Genomic DNA, 26,856 nt, shown 5'->3' with positions numbered 1-26,856 from the left:
TAGCATAACAATTTGTGCATTTAAGTGAAAGTTTGTATTTTTTGTCAGAAGCAATTAATAGTTCAAAATAGTGTTTGATTTAGATTACTTCTTCTAAAAGGGTATGCTGCTGCTAAGTCACTTCAGTCGTGTCCGACTCTGTGCGACCCCATACATGGCAGCCCACCAGGCTCCGCCGTCCCTGGGATTCTCCAGGCAAGAACACTGGAGTGGGTTGTCATTTCCTTCTCCAATGCATGAAAGTGAAAAGTGAAAGTGAAGTCGCTCAGTCGTGTCCAACCCTCAGCGACCCCATGGACTGCAGCCTTCCAGGCTCCTCCGTCCATGGGATTTTCCAGGCAAGAGTACTGGAGTGGGGTGCCATTGCCTTCTCCGTAAAAGGGTATAGAATAAAGTAAAAAGCAGTGAATTATTTTGGTCCCTTGCTTTGATTAAATATAGTCTTTAACAGAAACTATAAAATTTTAATGTTAATTAAAGGAAAAAAGGATATGGGTTAAAAATGATGATAAACTACTGAATTGGACAAAATCCTTTGGGGCATTAAAGTTTTAAGTTGAATACATACTGTACAAAGAAATGAAGAACTTAAGAAATACAATGACAACTTGAACACAGATTTCGAGCTCATCATGTTTTCCAACAAGCAGTCCTGTGTGAAAGCATCTTGTGATTGGTGTTTAGTTCTTACCATTCCTGCTTAACAGTGTTTTAAGAGGTTCAGAAAGTTGCTCAAAGTCACAGAGCAAGTAGGTGCCAGAAGCAGCATCAAACAGATAATCTGACTGCAAATACAGTACTCTAACAGCTCTGGACCCTTGCGGCCACCTAAGGTTACATGAGCTAGATATCTGCAAGTGCTTACTGCCTGGACAATGGCGGGCATTTGCAAACCTACCAGTGTGTGGCATAAATCTCTGCTACTTGAGTGGTCCCTGGACCAGAGTTCAAAATAGTGTTTGATTTAGATTACTTCTTCTAAAAGGGTATGCTGCTGCTAAGTCACTTCAGTCGTGTCCGACTCTGTGCGACCCCATACATGGCAGCCCACCAGGACATCATTAGGAGCTCATTTGAAATGAGGAATCTGGATGTTCCATCACAGACCCCCACATATCAGAATCTGTTTTTTAAAAAATAATACTCCTATACAACTTTTATAAACTGTTAAGTATGAAAAGCAAGAAAGTAAAGATATTCAGATATGAAATTAGGACACAGGAATTTGATCTCAGCCCTGCCACAAACTAGCTGGGGCACTTGTAAGCTTTTTTTTTTTTTTTTAACTTTTTAGAGCATCATTTTTTTTTAATCTGTTAAATGGGGATGATAATATCTGTTTTGAGGGCTATTGTGATACTTATCTAAATACATAGGCGAGGACCCCAGCAGGAGTTTAAGAAATGAATACTAAATCCCTTTGCAGATCCACAGATGGGTAAAAAGACAGCTAGCTCCAGGGCACTCCATGAATTTGGTGAACTCTCGATTTCCTGATTATGTTGACTAGGAACTATCTGTGTTAGAATCCATTTAAATTAAGCTTTCTGGGATGTCCACATTTTCATGCCCTAGAGATTTGCTACAGAATTATTCTCAGAGCAATTATAGGTGAGGCGGCCCTATAATGAGATATCTTTGCTACTTCATTAAATAAACCCCTTTGGATGGGCTCCAAAATGGACCTGCCTTATACCAAATTCCATTACACTGGAAGTAATCTCATAAGAAGGCCCTGGTGTGGGTTCAATCGTCCTGGATACTTAATGTTTACCATAAAGGAAATGTGTTCTAGAACAGTGATTCCCAAAAACTGGTTCTCAGACCAGTACTTTATTGATCTAAGGGGCAATGAAAAAAAAAAGACAATTTAGTCAACTTTTCATGAAGTTGAATTACAATCTATTTTAAAAATACCCTTCATTCTGACAGTATGCCCTATTTTGAGAGTATGCCCTTTCTATTTTCTTTTTTGGTGTTAAACTGCTCCATATTTTAATGAAATAATGAAATTTTAATGAAACAATATAAAGATAGCTATTTTTGTTATATTCTTTCACAATACAAATATGAGGTCAATCCTCTCGCCTCTCTAACTCAAAAAAAAAAAAAAATTAAGGTCCTTGAAATCCCAAATTCCACACAATTGTTAGAGAAAAATGCTTAAAAGGAAATTCTTTCCTACGAAATTCAGTGCAGTTCAGTCACTCAGTCATGTCCAACTCCTGTGACCACATAAACTGCAGCACGCCAAGTTTCCCTGTCCATTACCAACTCCCAGAGCTTGCTCAGACTCATGTCCATTGAGTCAGTGATGCCATCCAACCATCTCATCCTCTGTCATCACCTTCTCCTCCTGCCTTCAATCTTCCCAACATCAGGGTCTTTTCCAATGAGTCAGCTCTTCCCATCAGGTGGCCAAAGTATTGGAGTGGGTAGCCTATCCCTTCTCCAGCAGGTCTTCCCGACCCAGGAATCCAACCAAGGTCTCCTGCATTGCAGGCAGATTCTTTACCAGCTGAGCTACTCAGAAAAGCCCTCCTATGAAATTAGCAAGGAGCATAAAGCATTTTAAGTTGGAGACCAAACTGTAAAGTTTTCATTTTAGGGCAAATTTGTGCAATGTCAGCATCTCACAGAATGCGATTCTCATCTCATCTCCTTGAATTGCTATGTGTACCAGGACCATTTGGGATCTCTTAAAATCCAGATGCTGATTATGCAGGTCTGGCAGAAGTTATATATTTCTCACAAACCCTCAGAGTAGCAAGGGCATAGCGGTTAAGGTGGTGAGCTCTGAACCAGATCACCTTGGTTCAGTCCCAGGTACTACTGCTTCTAGCTGTTGATCCTTGAGCAGCTGATTTAACCTTTCTATCCCTTAGTTTTCTCATTAGCATAAAAGAATAATAGTTTCATCTCATATGCTTATTGTGAGAATAAAATGTAACATTGAATGTAAATATTCCCAGGATGTAAAATATAATACCTGACACATAGCAAGAGCTCCATAAATGTGAGTTATTACTCTAACTTCACAGAACAGTGACTGGAGCACCAAGATATTAAGGAAAAAAAAGCACCTTAAGGAGTTCCTGCATGATGAAATCGGAATTGAAAATTCCATTTGGTGAGGGAGGTTGTGCTCTATGTTCTTTGGCTGGTTCAGTGGGATTGTTTGAAGCGGCGTCTCTTGAAGGGTGTGTATAGGTCTGTTCTACTTCAAAAGGTGGAAGCCTCTGAGTTACTAAGATCCTATGAGTAAGGCTGAAATGATGGCATTGTTTAGGTTGCATGCCACAAAATTATTAACCTTCTTCATAATTTGAGTGCTTTTCTTATAAATGACAAAAATGTGATTAGTCCATTCCCAGACCTTTAAGTGTTCCTATTAGTAAAACCCTTAAGGTGTTTGCTAATAATTATTCTTTCTCTATGAAAGTTCAACTAGAATGTTTATGAATTAATCTCTTCTAACTTTTTATTGACAGCCAAGAAGTTCACTGGATGGTTGTATAGCATCACCAACTCAATGGACATGAATTTTAGCAAACTCCAGGAGATAGTGAAGGACAGGAAAGCCTGGCGTGCTGCAGGCTGTGTGCTGTGCTTAGTGCTGCAGTCTATGGGGTCACAAAGAGTCGGACATGACGGCAACTGAACAACAAGCAATTTATTGGAAATAGTGTGCCTATGAGGCCAATGTCTTTATTTTTTAATAGAATCTGTAACATTTTAATAGAGGGTGAATTTATATAGTTGTTCTTTAAAAATTATAGGTAATAACATCTAGGCATAATACTGTGATTTCATATGAATGTATGTTTTTTATCTTTCAGTTTATACCTTTTGCCCATCTGGTGTGTTTTCTGTTGTGATTTCAAAAACAGGAGCAAATGATGACTGATTTTAGTAAAGACTGAGAGTTAGTCACAGAATTAGTTTCATCAGGCACATTTAAATAAATGCCTCCTATGTTCTGAAATCCTGAAAGATTAAAGTTGGCTGCTTTTTGGAAGCTAAACTGTTATCTTCTGAATCGCTGCATATCATTTTATCTTATTCATTACAAAATGCCATGAATTTACTTGTCTAGTTACCATGTTATAAAAACAAAAGGAGCTAAGACTTTGTCAAGAACACAGGGAAGCTAACATAGAAGCAGAACATTCCTAATGGATTTATTAGATGAATTGGAAATTATTGTGTCTATTAATAGTCACAAATTTCTAGTGCCTTTCCCCAGTTTTTACTTTTTCTTTTCATGGTCTTACCTTAAACCACAAGCAGCCTTCTGTGTGTTTCTACAGCCTGACTCTGTACCTGTACCACTCAGATACTAAGCATTTTGTATACCTCACAGTGCCCTCCCCCCATATAATAATCACAGGAGAGTTGCTAGTTATCCTTCAACAGCCATGTCCAGTCTCCCCTTCTTTATCAGTAATAGGACCCCTGAATGTTAGAGCCATTGGGAATCAAAACTGTATTTTTCAGCATTTCTTGTAGGTCTGTGCAGCCACATAACCAAATTTGGGTCAATATAAAAAAGTGGAAATGGTGTGTGCAACTTCCCTTGAAGTATGCTTAGGACACAATGTGACTCTTTCCTTCCTTTTGCCCTTTCCTGGCTGGTTAGAAGGTGGGCATGATAAAACCAACAGGAGCTATCATTTTGGATCCTGAGGTCACAGCCACATCTTTAGGAACAAAATAGAATCTGGTACCTGATGATCATACTGTCCTTGACTACCTAACACTTATGTGAAAAAAAACAACTCTCTTGCTTTTGACACAGGTATTTTGGGTTTTTGTCATTTGCAGCCAAACCTAATTCTAACTTCACACACTGAAATAGTCATTGATGCATTTATCTTTCAGGTGTGATCCTTATCATTATGCCTTGGTCTCTGTCATTCATCCTATCTTAGTCATGGTAGGACCTAAGGAAAAGCAACAGATGCATTAAGTAATACCTGAGAACACTCAGTATGGAAGCAATTCAATTCAATAGAAGTTAAATTCAGGACAGGAGAGTTAAAAAGGTTAAATATCTTTTCTATTCCTAGTAACTGTGGTTTATCAAGAGACATTCTAGGTAAGATTTCAAAAGTTAACTCCCAGGATAATTAGACAAAAGCTAGACCAGATGTCTAAGCTAAGTTTTGGTCTCAAAATAATTACCTTTGTTAATTACCAGTAATTAGTGTCAGCATCCAACACTTTCCTAAAAACCCTTGAGAGAGAGAGAAAGAGAGAGGGAAAGACAGAGACAGAGAATGTGCACAACAGAGTCAAAACACTTAAGCATATTCCAGTACAATTATACATCTTGGGGGTCATTAAAACTGGATTCAAATTTTACAATTTTGAACACTGGGATTTATGGGAAAAAATGGATATTTTCTTCTAGTTAATGCAAATACCTTTTGCTTCTCTAACTAGACTTAATTTGTAGTTTATGTTCTTTCTTATTTTATGCCTTTTATCCCCCATTGCCAAAATTATTCTTTTCCTTTATCTGGAAAGGATAAAATTAAACCTTTAACCCTGTAATAATAGAATTACACCTTTAACCCTATCCTTTCCCCCCAAAAATTTTCAGCTGGAAATAGACCTAGCAGAAGTGCCCATGGTTCTTCCTGGTGTCTACACTTAGCTTCCTTTCCACAGTCAATAGCTTCTGGTCTCTAGCTCAAAGAACAGCAGAAGGTTCTCAGTGCTTTGAAAACAATTTGGGGGCATTTTTTACATAGTTCAGAAGTTTACAAAGTGCATCACTCTTCACTTGTGTAAATGACCCTTAATAAGGACAGAAGTATTTATAGATGCATCTATTTGTATGCTACCTCATCACTTCATGTCTCTCTGGGCCTTCTTTTTTGTGCCTAGGGTTTCTTTTTCAATATTTAGGGGCACATTTTCTTGTATTGTTCATTAATAACTCATTGTAGATGTAGTCATTTTTAACCTGTGACTAAGACTGGAAGTAACACTTAATCCTTTAAATCTTTATCACAAAATCTCACATTTGACTCCTGCACATGGCCCTGGTTCCATGGTATAATAGTCATGCCTTAATACCATTTCCATTTAACTATTTACTGGTTTGTCTCCCTCACAGACTGTTAGAGGGAAGCTACCATGTCGTAACTCATTTTTTATGTCTCCAGTGGCCACCAGGCATATATAAAATGCATTGAAAATTTTTTTTGTAATTAATAAAATATGCAGTCACCAATATTGCCAAGCCAATGGGAGTTCAAGCTGCACACTATGGTCCTTTTATAAGTTCAGTGAGTCATGAGATGGTGCATTTCTTCCTGTGACCTTTTTTGAGTTTTATTCTTACATCTATTTTAGCCCATGGGCTAAATCTTTATGCCAAAATATTGATCAACTTACCTGCTTAGAGAGAAAAATAATTATTCATAAAGCTCATAGGAGGGGAAGGGAAGTAAAGTTTGATGGTAAGGTGAAAGGTGTTATTTTGTTTTTTTAATCAGTATTATGCATAAATTGGTCTTCCCTGGTGGCTCAGAGGTTAAAGCATCTGCCTGCAATGCGGGAGACCTGGGTTCGATCCCTGGGTTGGGAAGATCCCCTGGAGAAGGAAATGGCAACCCACTCCAGTATTCTTGCCTGGAGAATCCCATGGACTGAGGAGCCTGGTGGGCTACAGTCCACGGGGTCACAAAGAGTTGGGCACGACTAAGTGACCTTACTTATTATGCATAAATTATCAGCCCATGCTAAAAGTAAGATGGTTATGTTTAATCATGAAGACTACATATCAAAAGGGGATAATATGTATACTCATTAACTGCCTATTTCTAGGGAATCTATATTCTACTCACCACTACTGTATTGAAACTTTAAGGCTTCTATAGGTGTACATTAAAATTGCAAAACCAACTGCATTTTAATATATGTTACTATTCACTGCAGTGTTTGTTAGGGAAAAGGCATGAAATATGCTTTTGGGCTGATTTCTATATGTTGAGTGCACACAGGCATATTAATTTGCAGGCATATTGTATTGGCATAAACTGAGGACTGAAAAGTCCTGATATTCAATATTTTCATACTGTATTTTCATTACAGTATGATCAGAGTGGCTCACAGTAATCACAACTTTCCCTTTTACAGCTTACTGTCACCAATCTATGCTCTCTCTTACCCCATACCTCCAGTGCTGTTCTGAACTGTCCTGCTGCCACGGCATATTTCTTCTGTCTGTAGCAAGAACTGGCATCCTTTAAGGCTACCTGAAGCCATTTGTCAATCTGAGGCAGAACGCTGAAATTAGGTTCATGCAAAGGGTCCGCTATTTCAGCAGCTCGGCATGTTGGCCTATTCCCAGTGGACGGATAGGACTCCACAAACTCATAACTCACTTTCTCTTCATCAACGTAGACCAGCTTCACCTCCACATCCATGATATTCTTTAAGGGTATATGAGGCAGGGGCATGGTGATCAGTAGACTGTCAAGTTCTATTATCTTTGCCTCTTTCTTTCCAGCTGGCTTTTCGTCACCTTCTGCCTTCCGTTTAAAGGCCACTTTCTCTAAATCATTGCTTTGTTTTTCTTTGAGACTCTTTGCCATTTTTATTCTTTCAACTGTGATTTCCACCTGTTTGTCTCCACAGCTTTTCTTAATCTCTTGTGACATTTCCAGGATGCTGGGTGGGTTTGCTAAAGTGGACATTTTGTTGCTGTGTTTATCTTTGGAACAAGACCCTATTTATTGTATTCTCCAAGCTCCTACTCTTCCTGAGTCCATTGATTGCCCCTTAAAACACCTGAAAGGGGGTGAGAATAAGAAAAATAATTAAAACAAAATTTTGAAATTCCAGTGGTTTTAGTCAGACTATAGTTAAATTCATTGAAAATGCTGTTTAATTCATTGTAGGTATTCATCACTTTAAAACTGTATAGACATCATCTGCTGACTGTTTTACTAGAGAAGTGTATGCTTCAGTTCCCCAAGAATTCGTTGAAAACACATTTAGACAACGTCTTTAAAAATAGTCATCTATAGCTGAACAACACTGAATGAATATTTTTATGGGGTGCTCAAACTCATTGAATAGGAAAATCTTATACATAACCACTGAGGAAAAAAAAAAGACCTAAAAAAAAAAACTATCTTGATCTTAATTTCCTCAGGAAGGCAGGTGGTCTAGAACTCATTATAAAATATACTGCTAACCTGCATAATAGACTTGGGAGTCTAAAGAAACCACAGCTGCCTCCTCTGAAAGGCTTCCAGACACTGTTATGAGCACAATGTTTCCTCAGTTTATTTCTCCTCTTATTAATGGTAATCTCAAGTTTAAACAGCTTTAAAGGTAACTCTTATTTGGCATGGACTTGAAAGCAGAAGAACATGGCATTCACCCTCTCATCTAAAGGAGCCACAGATTCAGCTTGAGTTTACTGTATTCATATTTTGGTAGCAATGATATCAGGTATCATAGTATATGAAGAGGAGATATATTCTTAAATTACAGATGTTCAAAAAATATAACAGTTATTTGATTCAAAGATTTCTGCACACTATTTCCGCTTCTAGGTTAGTTTCAAAATATAAAATGTGTTAAATTAGTAATGGTATAGTTTGGTTGGTATCTATTTTTAAGACTCTTTCACCTATTGTATCCTGTTCTGGAAATAATTCTGTAGGATAAACAGGAATAAGGAACAAATTTTTCAAGGAAACTAAGGGGCAGAAATATTAAGTTGCTTTATATGAGTCATGCTGTTGGTCATTAGGAGAACCTGGATCACTATTTCCCTCCTGAGACTTCCAGTCACTAACTCCTGGTTTGGAGTACTTCCTCTAAGGCATGCTGTTGTTTAGGATACCTAATAGGAGACTTAGAACACAAAGAGAAGAGAAAATGTAAGAAAGAAGAGCCAAGTATGATAAGATAATAATGAAATAAAAGCTAACATTCTTGCTTCTTTTCAACTACTACAGGATCATTGCCTGACTCAAGATAAAGTCTTGACTAGCTTCTCAAATTTTATGATTTTGTTAATCACAAGATGTTGATTGATGTTGATTATTTTCATTTGTTTGCTTGAAAGACAGATATGCCCCAAAAAACCTTTAAAATGATCCTGAAGTTTGACAACAGTAATTCTTGGCAAAGTGTAGCAAGATACAAAACTGTATATATGACTATAACCTTTGAGGCACTTTCCTCCTCCCTACCACACTGAACTTGGGTCATCAGAAATGGTTCAGGTCAAACGTGGACACGTCAAAACATCTACTGTGATGACCTGAATTATCTTATAGGAAAGACTGAATTTCAAGTAATTCCAATACCAGCTATCTTGAATGTTAATTTGCAGAAGTTAAACACTAGAAAAATATTTCCCCAGTGATTTGCACTGATGCATTAGTATATTGTGTCTATGTGGGGGAAAACACCTAAAAGATTAAAAATTTTGCCCTTCTGTGTTATACTCAGTATTGAAGGAGACAGTTATGGCTGAGCATCATTAGACCCATCATCACAGCGTAACTGCATTCAGGAAAGGCCCTGTTTTTCTTTTCCTCTCTTGATTTCATTGCTGATATCCAGTATATCCTTTGAACCACTAATGTGGCTACTCAGGGCAGCGAGGGAAAAACTCTTTACCATCACTCTATCTTTATTTGCTCTTTTATGTCACATATGCTTTGGTTTGAGAAAAGTTAGCTTCAGTCCTTGAATTAAGATCTTCAGTGGATGAAGACTCAAGACATACATCTGTACCAATAAGCTTTTTTCAGTATTAGAGCTATGGAAATGGAAGTAGTAAAACTCCAACGCCATACATGCATTATATGGTTTTTTAAGAGTTTTATAAAATTTTGAGTAAGATTTAAATACCACAAGGTGGCTAAGTTCCAAACTCAGCTTGTTTCTTACCAATACTATAGAAATTATATTTGTGTTCCCCTCTTGTCCAGTACTATCTGCAATGCAAAAGAGATGTGATGCTCTTAAAACTTGTTTAAAGCTCAAAATACCTGATTTTAAGGATCTCTGATTCATATTCATTCTTACAATCAGCTTTATGGGCTATTTCAAATTTTAAGCTATTTAAAGATGTTCATAGTATCTCCTGGGTATCTTTTCTAAACTCTCTCTACTTCAAGCATAGTAGCTAAAATATGTGAGATTATATGTAGTTGGTCGTGGCTAGTAATTTTTTTTCAAGATCTTTCTGTGTTGTTGGGTGTTGTCATTATAGACATGCCTGAACCAGCTAAGTCTGCTCCTGCCCCTAAAAAGGGCTCTAAAAAAGCTGTGACCAAGGCCCAGAAGAAGGACGGCAAGAAGCACAAGTGCAGCCGCAAGGAGAGCTACTCCGTGTACGTGTACAAGGTGCTGAAGCAAGTCCATCCGGACACCAGCATCTCGTCCAAGGCCATGGGCATCACGAACTCCTTCCTCAAGGACATTTTCGAGCGCATCGCTGGGGAGGCATCGCACCTGGCACATTACAACAAGCGCTCGAGTATCACATCCAGAGAGATCCAGACCGCCGTGCGCTTGCTGCTACCTGGGGAGCTGGCCAAGCACGCCGTGTCTGAGGGTACTAAGGCTGTCACCAAGTATACCAGCTCCAAGTAAATATAATATGCCTTGCCGCTGTTAATGGAGAAGGCAATGGCACCCCACTCCAGTACTCTTGCCTGGAAAATCCCATGGACGGAGGGCCTGGTGGGCTGTAGTCCATGGTGTCGCTAAGAGTCAGACACGACTGGACTGAGCGACTTCATTTCACTTCACTCACAGCAGCATTACCTATCTCTTCTGCATTTATTTCACCTCTTGAATACATAAACTTATCTTTACAACCACTTCTTGTAAAAGGTAATTGTTCTCTCTTTCTCCCTCCTTCCCTCTCTCCCTCCACCTCTTTTCATTCAAATTCCCCTACTCCAGTCTTCCTGTCAGATGGTCTGTCCTGTCCAACCCAACTATGCACCTTTTTACTTTGCAAGAAAGTTTTATTGGTTTTTCAAGAAACAGGCTTCTGAGTATTTCTTCCTCAGTCCTTAAATGTATCTATAAAGATCACAGTTTTGTTTTTCAGTGGAGTTTTTTTTACAAGAAACAACAACAAAAATTAAGAAAGAAAAGAAAGTGAAGTCACTCAGTCGTGTCCAACTCTTTGTGACCCCAGTGGCCCACCAGGCTCCTTTGTCCATGGAATTTTCCAGGCAAGAGTACTGGAGTGGGCTGCCATTTCCTTCTTCAGGGGATCTTCCCAACCCAGGGATCGAACCCTGGGTCTCCTGCATTGCAGGCAGATGCTTTACCATCTGAGCCACCAGGGAAGCCCCAAACAACAATAGAGAAGGAAGAAATGTACATGGCATATACAGCAATCAGAGGGAAAATATTTGTGACATTTTCAAACATCTGAAAGAGTAAATATCCCAAATTTGTCCAAGAAACACATAATTCAGGTCCCCACAAAAACCAAGAATAAGTATCCTAATGTCTAAAAGTGACCTCTATGTACAGGCTGAAAAAGTATGGCCAACCCAACCAATATTTTTCAGTGTTGTTCTAAATCAGGTGACTTCAGCTTCAGATTTAGAGCCAATTCTTTATAAAAATTGTTGCATGTCTACAAAAGTGTTATGAAACTGTTCACTTACAGCTTTTTTTTTTTTTTTAATATACAACACCATTTAAATAATCTGGAATTTAAGGCCTTTTACCAGCTAGCTCAATGTGTGTTACCAGACTTATTTAGCACACCTTCTGCAAACCACTCTGTAGTCAAGCTGAACTTCTTGTTACTACCAAAAAAGATACTTGTTTTCAGTTTGTCTGCTAAGAATTCTCCATTTCCCTGTTCTCATCTCATTCTACCTGTCCAAACCTAGCCAGAAGTTTTCCATCTCTCCCTCCTCAGAATAATGACAGCATTTACAGTCCTATTTTCCACATTATGGTTATATGTGAGTGACTTATTTCTTCCACCAAGCCCCCTAAAAACAGAAATGTGTTTATCTTGACCTTAGTTCAGTGATTTTCATAGAGCAGACATTCAATAGATGTTGATCAGTATGGATTCTGAAAATCAAAGACTAATTTAAAAATTTTAAAGGAAGTAAATTAGATTTTTTTTAAAGGTTTGGTTTAACTTTCTAAGAGTTGTTCCTGAGGTGGTTTTGCTAGATTTTGTTTGGTTTTGTTTTAAATTTGGTCCTGGGTAAAGTACATTTTCTTCTTTGATAGTTCAAGTGAATCATCTACCAACTAGATTTAAACTATCAACCTCTTCAGTTTTTTTTTAGTACTCAAGTTGATTAACATGACATTAGTCAGTGTTCCTAAGGCACTGAGTTACATTTTAATCATTACTTCAATAAAAATACATTTAGAGAAAACTATTAGATAATCATTATGTATATCAAAGAGGTATTCACTGATAACATTCTGTAAAAATGCCCATTCTTTCATTTAGAAGACTGTAAAATTGATTTCCTCATAGAGGCCATGTCTTAAAAAACTCCAGCAAATATTGATATGAAACAGAACAATCTTGAAGGTTTTATAATAAATTCAGGTACTAGAAACAAAGGTTAATGTTCAATCATTTCCAGAGGGTAACTGTTGAAAATTTATTCAGTGGATTTTCAACACATTCATTTTTTCTGCGAACATTTCATTAAGCATTCTGTTTTATATGGGAGACTCTATCACTTTATAGATACAATCAGTGGTTTACATGGCTGTTAGTATGACAAATTATTTATTAGCATTTTGATTGAAATCAGCAGCTTAAACATGGGCAATTCAGAAAAAGAGAATACTTAAAAATTTGCTCTCTGAAACATTCAACATCACAGTTGCTATGGTTTTCTTTCTTTAAAAAAAAGAGAAAGGATCTAATTTTAACTTGCTGTTAAATGTAAGAGAGACATTATAAGGAAAAAGCATCTTGCTTGTTAGTCCACCAGTACACCTTGATATTTTAAAAAACACACTACAGAATATTTCTTTGATCCAATAATAATTTATTGGACACCTACCAAGAGAAATGTCCCATACTATGTGTTATAAAGGAAACCAAGGATGACCAAGACAGGATTCTCGGCATTCTAGAACTCATAACTGGGGGTGAGGGTGTAGGATGGAGAGAGGGATGTATAGGTAAATAACTTCACATAGAGCAGACATTGTCTAACAAGACTGTGAAGTGCTGAAGGGGCAAGAATGCATCACAATCTCCTCCTTTTTTTTTAACTTTTTATTTTGTATTGGAGTTAAGTTCACTTCATTCACTCAGTCATGTCTGACTCTTTGCAACCCCATGAACCACAGCACACCAGGCCTCCCTGTCCATCACCAACTCCTGGAGTCCACCCAAACCCATGTCCATTGATTGAGTTGGTGATGCCATCCAACCATCTCATCCTCTGTCATCCCCTTCTCCTCCTGCCCTCAATCTTTCCCAGCATCAGGGTCTTTTCCAGTGAGTCAGCTCTTCGCATCAGGTGGCCAAAGTATCGGAGTTTCAGCTTCAAGATCAGTCCTTCCAATGAACACCCAGGACTGATCTCCTTTAGAATGGACTGGTTGGCTCTCTTTGCAGTCCAAGGAACTCTCAAGAGTCTTCTACAACACCACAGTTCAAAGGCATCAATTCTTCTCCACTCAGCTTTCTTTATAGTCCAACTCTCACATCCATACATGACCACTGGAAAAACCATAGCCTTGACTAGATGGACCTTTGTTGGCAAAGTAATGTCTCTGCTTTTGGATATGCTATCTAGGTTGGTCAAAACTTTCCTTCCAAAGAGTAAGCATCTTTTATATTCATGGTGGCAATCACCATCTGCAATGATTTTGAAGCCCAAAATAATAAAGTCTGACACTGTTTCCCTGTATATTTGCCATGAAGTGATGGGACTGGATGCCATGATCTTAGCTTTCTGAATGTTGAGCTTTAAGCCAACTTTCTCATTCTCCTCTCTTACTTTCATCAAGAGGCTCTTTAGTTCTTCTTCACTTTCTGCCATAAGGGTGGTGTCATCTGCATATCTGAGGTTATTGATATTTCTCCTGGCAATCTTGATTCCAGCTTGTGCTTCCTCCAGCCCAGCGTTTCTCATGATGTACTCTGCATATAAGTTAAATAAGTAGGGTGACAATATACAGCCTTGACATACTCCTTTACCAGTCTGTTGTCCCATGTCCAGTTCTAATGTTGCTTCCTGATCTGCACACAGATTTCTCAAGAGGCAGGTCAGGTGGTCTGGTATTCCCATCTCTCAGAATTTTCCACAGTTTATTGTGATCCACACAGTCAAAGGCTTTGGCATAGTCAAGAAAGCAGAAATAGATGTTTTTTTCTGGAACTCTCTTGCTTTTTTAATGATCCAGTGGATATTGGCAATTTGATCTCTGAATCCTCTGCCTTTTCTAAAACCAGCTTGAACATCTGGAAGTTCACAATTCACGTATTGCTGAAGCCTGGCTTGGAGAATTTTAAGCATTACTTTACTAGTGTGTGAGATGAGTGCAATTCTGCAGTAGTGTGAACATTCTTTGGCATTGCCTTTCCTTGGGATTGGAATGAAAACTGACCTTTTCCAGTCCTGTGGTCACGGCTGAGTTTTCCAAATTTGCTGGCATATTGAGTGCAGCACTTTCTCGGTATCATCTTTCAGGATTTGAAATAGCTTCACTGGAATTCCATCACCTCCACTAGCTTTGTTCATAGTGATGCTTCCTAAGGCCCACTTGACTTCACATTCCAGGATGTCTGGCTCTAGGTGAGTGATCACACCATCGTGATTATCTGGGTCATGAAGATCTTTTTTGTATAGTTCATCTGTGTATTCTTGCCACCTCTTCTTAATATCTTCTGCTTCTGTTAGGTCCATACCATTTCTGTCCTTTATTGAGCCCATCTTTGCATGAAATGTTCCTTTGGTATCTTTAACTTTCTTGAAGAGATCTCTAGTCTTTCCCATTCTGTTGTTTTCCTCTATTTCTTTGCACTGATCACTGAGGAAGGCTTTCTTATCTCTCCTTGCTATTCTTTGGAACACTGCATTCAAATGGATATATCTTTCTTTTTCTCCTTTGCTTTTCACTTCTCTTCTTTTCACAGTTATTTGTAAGGCCTCCTTTGACAGCCACTTTGCTTTTTTGCATTTCTTTTTTTGGGGGATGATCTTGATTCCTGTCTCCTATACAATGTCACAAACCTCCGTCCATAGTTCATCAGGCACTCTATCAGATCTAGTCCCTTAAATCTATTTCTCACTTCCACTGTATAGTCATAAGGGATTTGATTTAGGTCATACTTGAATGGTCTAGTGTTTTTCTCCACTTTATTCAGTTTCAATCTGAATTTGGCAATAAGGAGTTCATAATCTGAGCCACAGTCAGCTCCCAGTCTTGTTTTTGCTGACTGTATAGAGCTTCTCCATCTTTGGCTGCAAAGACTATAATCAATCTGATTTTGCTGTTGGCCATCTGGTGATGTCCATGTGTAGAGTCTTCTCTTGTATTGTTGGAAGAGGGTGTTTGCTATGACCAGTGCATTCTCTTGGCAGAACTCTATTAGCCTTTGTCCTGCTTCATTCTGTACTCCAAGGCCAAATTTGCCTGTTACTCCAGGCATTTCTTGACTTTCTACTTTTGCATTCCAGTGCACCCTAAGTCACTTCAGTCCTGTCTAACTCTTTGTGATCCTATGAACTAGAGCCCACCAGGCTCCTCCGTCCTGGGATTCTCCAGGCAAGAATACTGGAGTGGATTGCCATGCTCTCCTCCAGGTAATCTTCCCAACCCAGGAATTGAACCCACGTCTCCTGTATCTCCTGCATTGGCAGGCAGATTCTGAACCACTAGCGCACCTGGGAAGCTGATGAACACTGTTGTGATAGTTTCAGATGGACAGTGAAGGGACTCAGCTGTATATACACGTGTATCCATTCTCCCCCAACTCCCCTCCCAGCCAGGCTGCCACATAACATTGAGAAGAGTCTAATCCTGATGCTTAGTGGCTTCAGAGTCTGGAACCTAATAGGTCCTCCATACACTTTTGTCACTGAAAGGAGCGCATAGGTGAGGTGAGTAGTACGGTAGTATGGTATAATGAACATGCTTCTGTGGGAACAGGAGACTGATGCAGTTGAAGAGATTTGGTTTTGGAAGAGGCAGAATGAGAGGTGTTCCTATACAGGCAATTTTTCTTCTCTTTTATCCAAGTAATCATAAGGAATAGTTCAGCATTATCGGAAGGGAGAATGAATTGGGCTCATGATGCTTATTAAGAAACACAAAATAAAACATACTGTGTAGTGTTATCTGAATAATAATAGCAGCCAACAGGTACTCCCAGTGTACAAGGTTATCTCACTGGATTATTCCATTTGTTCTCACAACAACTTTTTTGCATAAATATTATTACCTTTATTTTACTAATGAGGAAAGTAAGTGACTAAACAACTTGAGGGATCACCAAGATAATTTAGACCTAAAACTTAAACTTGGGACATTTGATGTCAAATTCCATGACTTTTGAACCACAGGATAATAAATTCCTCTGCATTTCACCACCATTGATTGGGATTTATACTCTTTCTACTTTAAAAAACATTTTTTTCAAAATTTAGTAACAAGGTATTCCACTGTTTTATTGGGTGGACTTTCTATTAAATGGAAAAAGAATTAATTGGCAATTTATGGCTAACAAGTATATGAAGCAGATTTGTTGAGAAAGACATTAGACATTTTTAATAAGATCATTAGTTGCAAGTATATGTATGGTCCTGTTTTATTCCAGAAGTCGTTAAATTCTTAAAACATAATGTGGGCACTACACTTCCATATGAGTGGGGGATTCCAGACTTTAAATTGACAAACCATTTGCTGATCACAGAGTCACCAAATGGTAATAATGGCATCAAAGCAACTGTGTTTCTTTGTACCTGGTACACTGTGAACATCTGCTGTGTTGCATCAGAGACCATTAGAAAGGTGCCTTTATTGTTCGTGGCATTACACCGTGGAAAGAGCATCCAATTTGGAGTTGCACAAAAAGTTTGAATTCTAGATATATTATTTATAAACTGTGTGTTCTAGGAGAAACTATCCAACCTCTCTAAACATTATTTTCCTCCTCCAGAAATGGGAATGATTGGATACAGGAGAATCATGTGAGAATCAAATGAGATAATTGATGTAATGGCACATAAGAGAAGAAGTGAGGCAATTCCACATGCGGCCTCCTTAAACACGCCTCCACTCTTTCAAAGGTTAAACACTTTTGTCTCAATCCCGTGTCTCCAAACCTCTCAACCACTGTGCTTCTGCAATCGTCACTTCCTCTCTTGCTTAATCCATTAATACGCACACAGATCTAGCTACCCTTTAAGGAAAAGCAAGCAAACTTTCTTGCCTCCACATCTCCTTCCTGCTGCCATCCCATACTGCTGCTCCCCTCCACTGCAAAAGGACTGAAAAGAGTTTTTTATATTCTCTGTCTCCACTTTTTCATAACAAATTTTCTTCCCTAATCCAATCTCTGCAGACTTCACTCTTTCCTACTCCATTAAGACTGCTCTGACAAAGGTCATCAGTGACTTTCACGTTGCCAAGTATCTCATCTGCCAGACCTGTTGGCAGTATTCTTAACTGGTGACACTCTCATCAGTGGAACATCATCATCTCCCCTTCTATGGCACCTTGCAGTTCTTATTTTCCTATTACTTCACTGACCACTCATTCTTAATCTCCTAGGTTAGCCCTTCCTCTTCTGTTACACCCGACAGCTGGAGCTGCTTTTTTTCTCCATCTGCATTGTCTGGTTAGGTGATCTTGTCTAATCCTGTTGCTTCAAATACCATCGTAACTCCCAGTGTTACAACTCTAGGTCTTAGAACACTCCCAGGAATTCAAAACTGTATACCTCACCATGTGACACCTCTACTTGGATTGCCTAATATGCATCTTAAAACTTAAAAGCCCAAAACAAGTCTCTTAAATCTCATCTTCAGTTACCCATCACACAGTCTTCCCCATTCCAGTATAAGCCCCCACATCCATTGGTCAGAACAGAACCTTATGAGTTTTCTTTCCTTCCTTTCTTTTACTTAACTCCATTGTCCAATCCATCATGAGGTCCTACTGACTTTTTCTTTCAAAGGTCCACCTCTATCCATACCCATGATGATGCTTTCCAACCCCATAATTTCTTGCCTAGATTATTGAAATTGTTCTCTCGCACACAGCAGCCAAGTCATCCTCCTAAATGAAAATCAGATCCCACCATATTCTTGCTTTAAATCTTTAAATGGCTGCCCACAATACCTAGAATAGAATAAAAACCTCTTATACCTGAAAATTCATCATGCATTTCCTGCTTTGTCTACTTTGTTTCAGACACTTGGCTTTTATTTTGTTCTGCTATTTTAACTAGTTCATTCCCACCTTGGAGCCTTTGCACTAGTTGGTCTATGAGCGTTTTCTTCATTGTGTTTTTCACATTATTCAGATTATAGCTTAAATGTCTGTTCCTAAAGAAATCTTCTCTAATTAATTAAAAGCAACTCCCCCAGTCATATTGGAGAACCCCATGGACAGAACCTGGCAGTCTACAGTCCATGGGGTTGCAAAGAGTCGGACATGATTAAGTGACTTAGCCTAGTCTAACCCAGTCATATATTTTTAAACCTAACCATACCACTTATCACAGATATATTTACTCATATATATTAGTCTATGTATATGTTTCATTTAAATCTACCTTTTCACACCAGAATATAAGCTCCCTGAGACAATGAACCTTGTATGCCTAATTCACTGCCTCATATTCAGAGCCTGACACAGAATACACAATAAATATTTGTTGACTGGACAAACAGATGATTGTATCTTACTGTACATTATTGACAAATTCAGAGTTATGTTCTTTTTATTCCTGCTGTACCATATTACAGAAGCTTAGACAGTTAGTTGAAAGTCAGGTGGCGTTAGTGGTAAAGAATCCACCTGCCAGTGCAGGAGATGCAAGAGATGCAGGTTTGATCCCTGGGTTGGGAAGATCCCCTGGAGGAGGGTATGGTAGTACCCTTGCCTCCAGTATTCTTGCCTGCAGAATCCCATGGACAGAGGAGCCTGGCAGGCTATAGTCCAGATGGTCACAAAGAGTGGGACACAACAGAAGCGACTTAGCACGCAGGCCCCTAAATATAAGCTAGCTTTTACAAATTGACTTCATTATGGAGAGTTTCTCTAGACACTGTGGCATCCTGGTCCTGTCTTTCTTTTCTTTTCCTTCTATTTTTATTGTTTTCTTCTCTAAGTCAACAATATTTATGATGTGCCTACCCTGGTCTCTTTTATTTTAGTCTTTGTTAGGGGATAAATAATTTCCCTGGTTCTTTGTTGACATGAAGTGTGGCTCATTCAGAACCAAAAGCATCAGAAAAATCAGACCTTTTGGGGGAAGTCATAATGATACAACTTGCTATCTTTACAAGTGTGGTCCATAAGAATACAACTGTACTTCTCTAAGATCTTTAATCTAACTTGATTGTAAAAAACAAAAAAAAGTAACTCGTTTGGTGTGGGAGGAATATGAGGGCAAGGCAAGTCATGCTTCAATGTACTTCAGAGACCTTTGGCTACATTTCTTCTTGAAGCATAAATGCAATCAGCCTGCCAAATTCATTGGCATCCTGAGAGAAAGTTCTCTTTCTTTGCAAACATTGCACCGTCCTTCTGTAAAAGTAATCCAAGTTTCTATTTACTTAAGAGGCTGAGACTATACAGATGTATAAAGAAAAAAAAAATTTTCCCCCTAACTTTGGCCAACTCTTTAATTCTGTTGCTATAGTGCTTACTTCTTAGACTTTCACATTCTATTTCTTAAAATATAACTCAGAATTGTAGAAGGGTGGAGATGGAGAGGCTTCCCGATATATTCTCATCTGATGAAAACAATGAAATCTTATGCAGGTGAAATGACCTGCTCATGGTCACACAGCAAATCAGTGCTTTCAATCATATCTTGCAACTCTCAGGGTTCTTTCTACCTCACTCCACTGCCTCCACCATAATACACAAGGTAAATGGTTATCCCAGTTACAATTTCCAAATGGAGAAACATATATTGAAATTGTGTGACTCGGTTTAGTGCTTTGTTTGCAAAAAGTCACACAATTAATGAACAGTAACCACAAAGATTTCTTATCCTGACTTACCCTTTAAATTATTAACTGTTCTCAAATATGTTTTAAAGTTGTACCCACTCAGAGATGACAAATGTATTTTTAAAATGAACCCATTAACTTGTTTGGAAATAACTGTAAATTTATAGATAAGTTGTAAGAATAATATCAAGAACTCTCAATTGCCTTTAACCCAGATTTACCAATTTTAAATATCTCACCCACATTTATAATTCCAATGTATGTGTATGTGTGTGTGTAGTGTAGACAGCTATAGAGAAACACATTCATGTATGTAAATCTATATTATTCACTTTTTTCACAGTCATTTATGAGTAGGTTGCATGCATCATGTCTCATTACCCTTTGTTACTTCAGCGCATATTTCTTAGAATCAAGGATATTTCACTTATGTAACACAATATAGTTATGAAATCCAGGACTGTTAACAGTGATACTATGCTGTTGTCTAATCTATAGTCCCTATTTCAGTTTTGTCAACTGCCTTCATAACATCCTTTTTAGTACTTTTTCCTCCAGTATAAGATGGAGTCCAGGATAATGTATTGCATATAGTTTTCATGTCTCTTTAGTCTTACTCTGCCTTGATTCGGTAGATACTTCCACGTATTTAGATTTGGGTTAAACATCCCCAGTAAGATTATATCACAAACTGATGTGTCTTCTTTCTCAGGGTCCCACGTTTGGAAGCACACAATGCACTTGTCTTTCTTTAGTGATGCAAATCTTTCTAAAGTTTTAAAAATTAATCTATTTATTATTTTTGGCTGCACTTAGTCTTCATGGCTGTGCATGGGCTTTCTCTAGTTGTGGTGAGTGGGAATTAATCTTCATTGTGGTGCACGAGCTTCTCATTCTGGATCTTCTCTTATTGCAGACCATGGTCTGTAGGATGCGCGAGTTTCTGTAGCTGTGGCATGAGGGCTCTAGAGTGCAGGGTCAGTAGTTGAGGTGCATGGTACGGGCTTCATTCTCCAACGGGATGTGGGATCTTCCCAGACCAGGGATTGAAACTGCGTCTCCTGCATTGGCAGGTGGATGGCTTCTTAACCACTGGACCACCAGGGAAGTCCAGTGATGAAAATTTTAATCACCTGGTCAAGTTGTCATCTAGTTTCTCCAGAGAAAGATGTCACTGTTACAACTTACAAGCAGTCTGTGTGGAGACACTTAAAACCTGCAGTTTTTCTGTTCTTCATCAAACTACCTCTCTTGATATCGCATCCATTGATGATTCTTGTGTGCATGAATCTTAGCTGTGATGATGGCTACATGGTGATTTTTCCCTTCACGATTCACAGTATTATTAGAATGCTCAGACAGAGGGTTGGTCACTACTGAAGTATCTGACACAAACATGTGTAGTCTGTGCTTTTTGACTTTATGTGTTTTTTTTAAAAAGTAAATCCTATAGTTTCAAGAAACAATAATTAAAAGTGTACTAAAACATTTAAATTTAAATAACAGATACTGCATTATTTTTTAAAAAATGTTTTTAAACATGAAAAATGATTTTTTTAAAGCATTGGAGGGGAATACAATAGGATACATCTACTCCAATTTCTACATTTTAGAGATGAGGGCCAGAGAGGGTACAGCTCTGTTTAGTGGTAACAGCAGGACTTGAGATTGGTCTAAAGGGTCTGATTCTAGGTTCCATCACAGCCACATTTTAATTTTTATATCCTACTGGACTATAGTTGATTTACAATGTTGTGTTGATTTCAGGTGTACCTCACATTACTTTAAACATAATCAAAACTTGTTAAAAACACAGTGTACTCGCTGGAAGCAAAAACTCGTGGCGTAAAGTAGGCAATGTAAGATGATACACTAATGATAACTAAAAATTTACCTTAAGAATTCCATTCATTCAGCAATCATTCATGATTGACTAAGCAACTACCCTGTGTCATGACCTGTGTCAGCACTGGGATGCAATGCTGAAGCAGAGATCGCCTCCATTCTCAAGGAGTTTATGGTTTAATGGGAGATCATACATTAACATGAATCAGAACCTTCTGAGGCCTCTTAGGTGCCAGGTTCAACAAATTTTGATATACTGGGTCAGGAGTGATCTTAGGAATCTTCATGTTTGATAAGCAGAGGAGGATTGTACTAGAAATACAAAATATCCAAAGTGTTAAAGTGGTTACAGTATATGCACCACCTTCTGACTCTCCCACTCCAAATTAAAAGTGTTAAGAGAAACAATACCAAACTATTAAATAATTTTTTCAAATGTTCAACAAGTTTCAGTGTTATGATCATTACTTTTTTGAAATATTAAAACATGCTAGATTTTCCTAGAAAATTATTATTTTTTTTTGGTAATGCTACTTTGCTGGTGCTCTAAGTATGTCCAAGTTCAGTCTACTCCAGTGGAGTCTGATACAAGTGGTTGGGTGACCATGCTGGCATTGAGCCAGTGCATTTGTATGCTGGATGTGGATGCAGTTAAATTGGTACTTGGGCTGGCACTGATGAAGCAGTCTGACAGAAGGACAGTCTGCATTAGGTGTTGATGCTTAAGAAACACTTGAAGGTCTATATGCTTACGTTCCTGAAAGAGAAGCTTATATGGATGCATTATTGTTAGGCATTCATTACATCCATTAGTCAACAAACACTTCTTGAATTCCTACCAGGTGAAAATACTGGGCTCTTTCCTGGGTGGATTATAAAGATGAATAAAATGGGTTGTGCTTCCTAGGAGCTTGGAAGTAAGAACTCAAAACTGCTAACTTGCCTGATAGTGTGTTCCAAGCTCAGTAAGACAAAATGGCATAGGAGACAGGACCTGTGTTTTAGACTTGAGATCTGAGCTCAAATCCTAAATCTTTCTTTTTTGCTGAAGAAACTTTCAATAAGTTACTTTGCTTTGATGGATCTTGGTTTTTTCATCCAATTCATTCCTTATAGGGATGATTGAAGGATTAACAAAGCAATGTTTTTTAGAAACTGATTAATCATCTGACATATAATCTGTTCTCTACAAACAGTAGCTATTATAGTTTTAAACACAGTACATATATATTATATCATGAACAAATTATAAACATAATATTTATAAAACATACTAATAATGTTTACTAGTTGATGCTTTGCTTTACATTGTGAAACTTTGTTTACAGATGCATACACACATCATTTTTCTTCTTCAGTTTCAACAAGTTGGCAACTAATATTTACATAAAAATTGAATCTCAGGATATTTATTCCCTGTGGATTTTGTGTCCTGGAGAGCAACTGGTAAAATGAGAGAACATCCATCACAAGCAGGATAGCTAATCTACTTTCATTGTAATCATATATAACCAGTCAAATACTGCATGATCCATAAAATGGGTGCACCAAGGGTAATGCATGAATAATTAATATCTGCCACTCTTACCTCACAAGGAGAACCTGAGGCATGAATATGAGACTGCTCCTAAATTATTTTCCCTGAGGTTGAACTGGATATTTATTTTCACCTAAGATCATCATAAATCTCTGTAAACTGTTTTTTTGGAGTAGGGTGGAAACAGGTGGAGAGTGAACACAGAAATCTCCTAATCTCAAAACATGTTATATAATAGAACTCTGACTATTGTAAATTTAATATTTTCTAATACATTTACAGTGCTTTTTAGTTTAGTAATCCCTAAATTGTCTTTTCCTTTAGAGACTGAAAAATAAAAGGTTATTTTTAACACTTGAGAAACTATTGCATTAGATTTTTTGTATGATTGGCCTAAGGATTAATGGTACAATGTTATATGTACTTCCCATAGAACCTGGCATAGAAGAGAGAGAGGGAGGTTAGAAAATGAACTGTTTATCTGCCTTCCTATGCATGCCAACACATTTTACATCATAAATATATCTGAGCCAACCAGTAGAGTTTACCTGATTCTTTGCAAGAGTTCTAGTTTGATACTTTACTAAAGATAAGTATGAAGTGGTTTCCCTTGTGGCTCAGTGGTAAAGAATCTGCCTGCCAGCAAGAGATGTGGGTTTGATCCCTGGGCCAGGAAGATCCTCTGGAGAAGGAAATGGCAACCTACTCCAGTATTCTTGCCTGGGAAATCCCATGGACAGAGGAGCCTGGAGGGCTGCAGTTCACGGGGCCGCAAAAGAGTCGAACGTGACTGAATGGCTAAACAAGTATGAAGTACTTTCATGGAACTACTTAGATCTTGTATATATTTGTTTAATCTATTTTTGCACAAATGACTCATTTAATTCGACTTCACTGTTCCCCTTCTCGAAGCCAGTGTGCTCAGTTTATAAACCTGTGATCTACTCACTGTTGGTGCTTCCCTGTGAAACACACAAAGCAACAAGCAACAAAGGCAGTACCCCTCTGCCTCTGACTCAAGTTGCCCAGGCACATATCCTCTCTTACCTCTGTCCCCAGGTATGAAGCACTTAGCCTCATTTCCAGGCATAGGCAGTGTCCCTCTACCCTCCTCTGGGATATATAAAGAGGGTAAATGAGCAAAGATAACCCCCTGGGCCTCTCTTCTCATCTTCTTATACTGTCCCTTCTTCGCCCATCAAAAATAAGAAAAAGAAATTGGAATTTCTTACTTGTATAGTTTTTGGTATTATTAGTTGAAGGTTTCGTCTGAATCTTTTTATAGTATAAATTATGATACTTATTCTGCAGAAATGCATTTGTCTATGAGAAATTAATTTTGGAATTAATATAGAGAAGATATCAAATAGTTTAGAGATACATTATTTAATTTGTTCAATCATGTTTCAATTACATTAATAAAGATTTACAGGTTTACCGTCAGAACTGGACATGGAACAGACTGGTTCCAAATAGGAAAAGGAGTATGTTAAGGCTGTATATTGTCACCCTACTTATTTAACTTATATGCAGAGTACATCATGAGAAATGCTGGGCTGAAGGAAGCACAAGTTGGAATCAAGATTCCTGGGAGAAATATCAATAACCTCAGATATGCAGATGACACCACCCTTATGGCAGAAAGTGAAGAAGAACTAAAGAGCATCTTGATGAAAGTAAGAGAGGAGAGTGAAAAAGTTGGCTTAAAGCTCAACATTCAGAAAACTAAGATCGTGGCATCCAGTCCCATCACTTTATGGCAAATAGATGGGGAAACAGTGGCTGACTTTGTTTTTCTGGGCTCCAAAATCACTGCAGATGGTGACTGCAGCCATGAAATTAAAAGATTCTTACTCCTTAGAAGGAAAGTTATGACCAACCTAGACAGCATATTAAAAAGCAGAGACATTACTTTGTTAATAAAGGTCCATCTGGTCAAAGCTATGGTTTTTCCAGTGGTCATGTATGGATGTGAGAGATGGACTATAAAGAAAGCTGAGTGCAGAAGAATTGATGCTTTTGAATTGTGGTGTTGGAGAAGACTCTTGAGAGTCCCTTGGACTGCAAGGAGATCCAACCAGTCCATCCGAACGGAGATCAGTCCTGGGTGTTCATTGGAAGAACTGATCTTGAAGCTGAAACTCCAATACTTTGGCCACCTGATGCGAAGAGCTGACTCATCTGAAAAGACCCTGATGCTGGGAAAGATTGAGGGCAGGAGGAGAAGGGGACGACAGAGGATAAGACGGTTGGATGGCATCACCAATTCAATGGACCTGGGTTTGGGTGGACTCCGGGAGTTGGTGATGGACAGGGAGACCTGGTGTGCTGAGGTTCATGGGGTCGCAAAGACTTGGACACAACTGAGCAACTGAACTGAACTGAACTGACAGGTTTACAGAGTTGTGTGATATTTGAAAACTGACTGTATATTAATCATTGACTAATATTTTCCTAGTCAATCCCAGAAAAAGAGAACCATGAAATCAAAAACCTTCTTTGAGGAAAGTTCTGAAGTATATCAAACTTAAAAAAAAAAAGGATACTTTAAAATTACTATTTTGACAATTTGAGCCTAGACAAAATATATCATTCAAATTATTCAGTTACATAATAACTTCTGCATTATGGGTGGGATGGACTTGGTAGCAGACAGAATTTCTGCCAAGACCAAGTGAAAAAGCAGGATTAAATACCAAATCATCAGTTTGAGTGTACTGGAGAGATGGGAGGCAATGAAATATAGATGCAGTACAACTTCTTCATTAAAATGAGCTGACTTTTACAGCCAGTTTTATCTGGGGGACATTTGCCAATTTGGTATGGGGAAGGGAGAGGCAAGATACTAAAGACCTAAGTAGAAGGCCTCTCAAAAGCAATGCAAAGTTTTGACAGTCTTGTGAGACCTGCAGGAGAAATGGCTTTGAAGAAACATCAGATATACAGCTGGAAACTCTTGGGAACCACAGTGACCTAGAGGTAAACTATTTTCAGGCCTGCAGCCCAGCCTCAACATATAGCAGTTCCTGATTAAATTAAGATGAACAACTGTGTTGTCTGCTTAGTGAAGGCAGGGAGGAACTCATTATAGAGGATGATACATCATGTGAATCTTCTACAGCCTCCCATACAAAATATTCAACATTGAATAAAAAATTACCAAGTATGCCCCCCAAACACCAAGAAAAAAATCAAAAGAAAAAATAGACAATAGAAACACACCTGCAGGTGATCAAGATATAAGAGTTAGCTAGGAACTTAAAATATCTCTAATATGTT

The 26,856-nt window shown here is 38.2% G+C and overlaps 2 protein-coding genes across 4 annotated transcripts in view; one reads left to right on the top strand and one right to left on the bottom strand.

The window, feature by feature from the left end:
* Positions 1–26,856, bottom strand: part of SPATA16 (spermatogenesis associated 16) — a 275,661-nt gene that overhangs the window by 243,236 nt on the left and 5,569 nt on the right. For all 3 annotated transcript variants that reach the window (XM_061415522.1, XM_061415539.1, XM_061415531.1), the window contains exon 2: positions 7,188–7,803. In XM_061415522.1, the coding sequence (XP_061271506.1) occupies positions 7,188–7,709 (522 nt within the window). In that variant the 5' untranslated portion in view covers positions 7,710–7,803. The remainder of the gene's footprint in view (positions 1–7,187; positions 7,804–26,856) is intronic.
* On the top strand, positions 10,230–10,762 carry LOC133254582 (histone H2B type 1-C/E/F/G/I-like). Its single transcript, XM_061428717.1, has one exon. The coding sequence runs from the start codon at positions 10,255–10,257 to the stop codon at positions 10,633–10,635; it is 381 nt and encodes a 126-aa protein (XP_061284701.1). The 5' UTR covers positions 10,230–10,254; the 3' UTR covers positions 10,636–10,762.

Source organism: Bos javanicus, chromosome 1, assembly GCF_032452875.1.
Source record: "Bos javanicus breed banteng chromosome 1, ARS-OSU_banteng_1.0, whole genome shotgun sequence".
NCBI lineage: Eukaryota > Metazoa > Chordata > Mammalia > Artiodactyla > Bovidae > Bos > Bos javanicus.
Note: the sequence above shows the minus strand (reverse complement) of the source record. Positions and strands in the feature narration are given on the sequence as shown.

What these genes read in the sequence shown, in the direction of transcription:
- LOC133254582 (XM_061428717.1), top strand. Translation starts at nt 10,255, where the DNA reads ATGCCTGAACCAGCTAAGTCTGCTCCTGCCCCTAAAAAGGGCTCTAAA.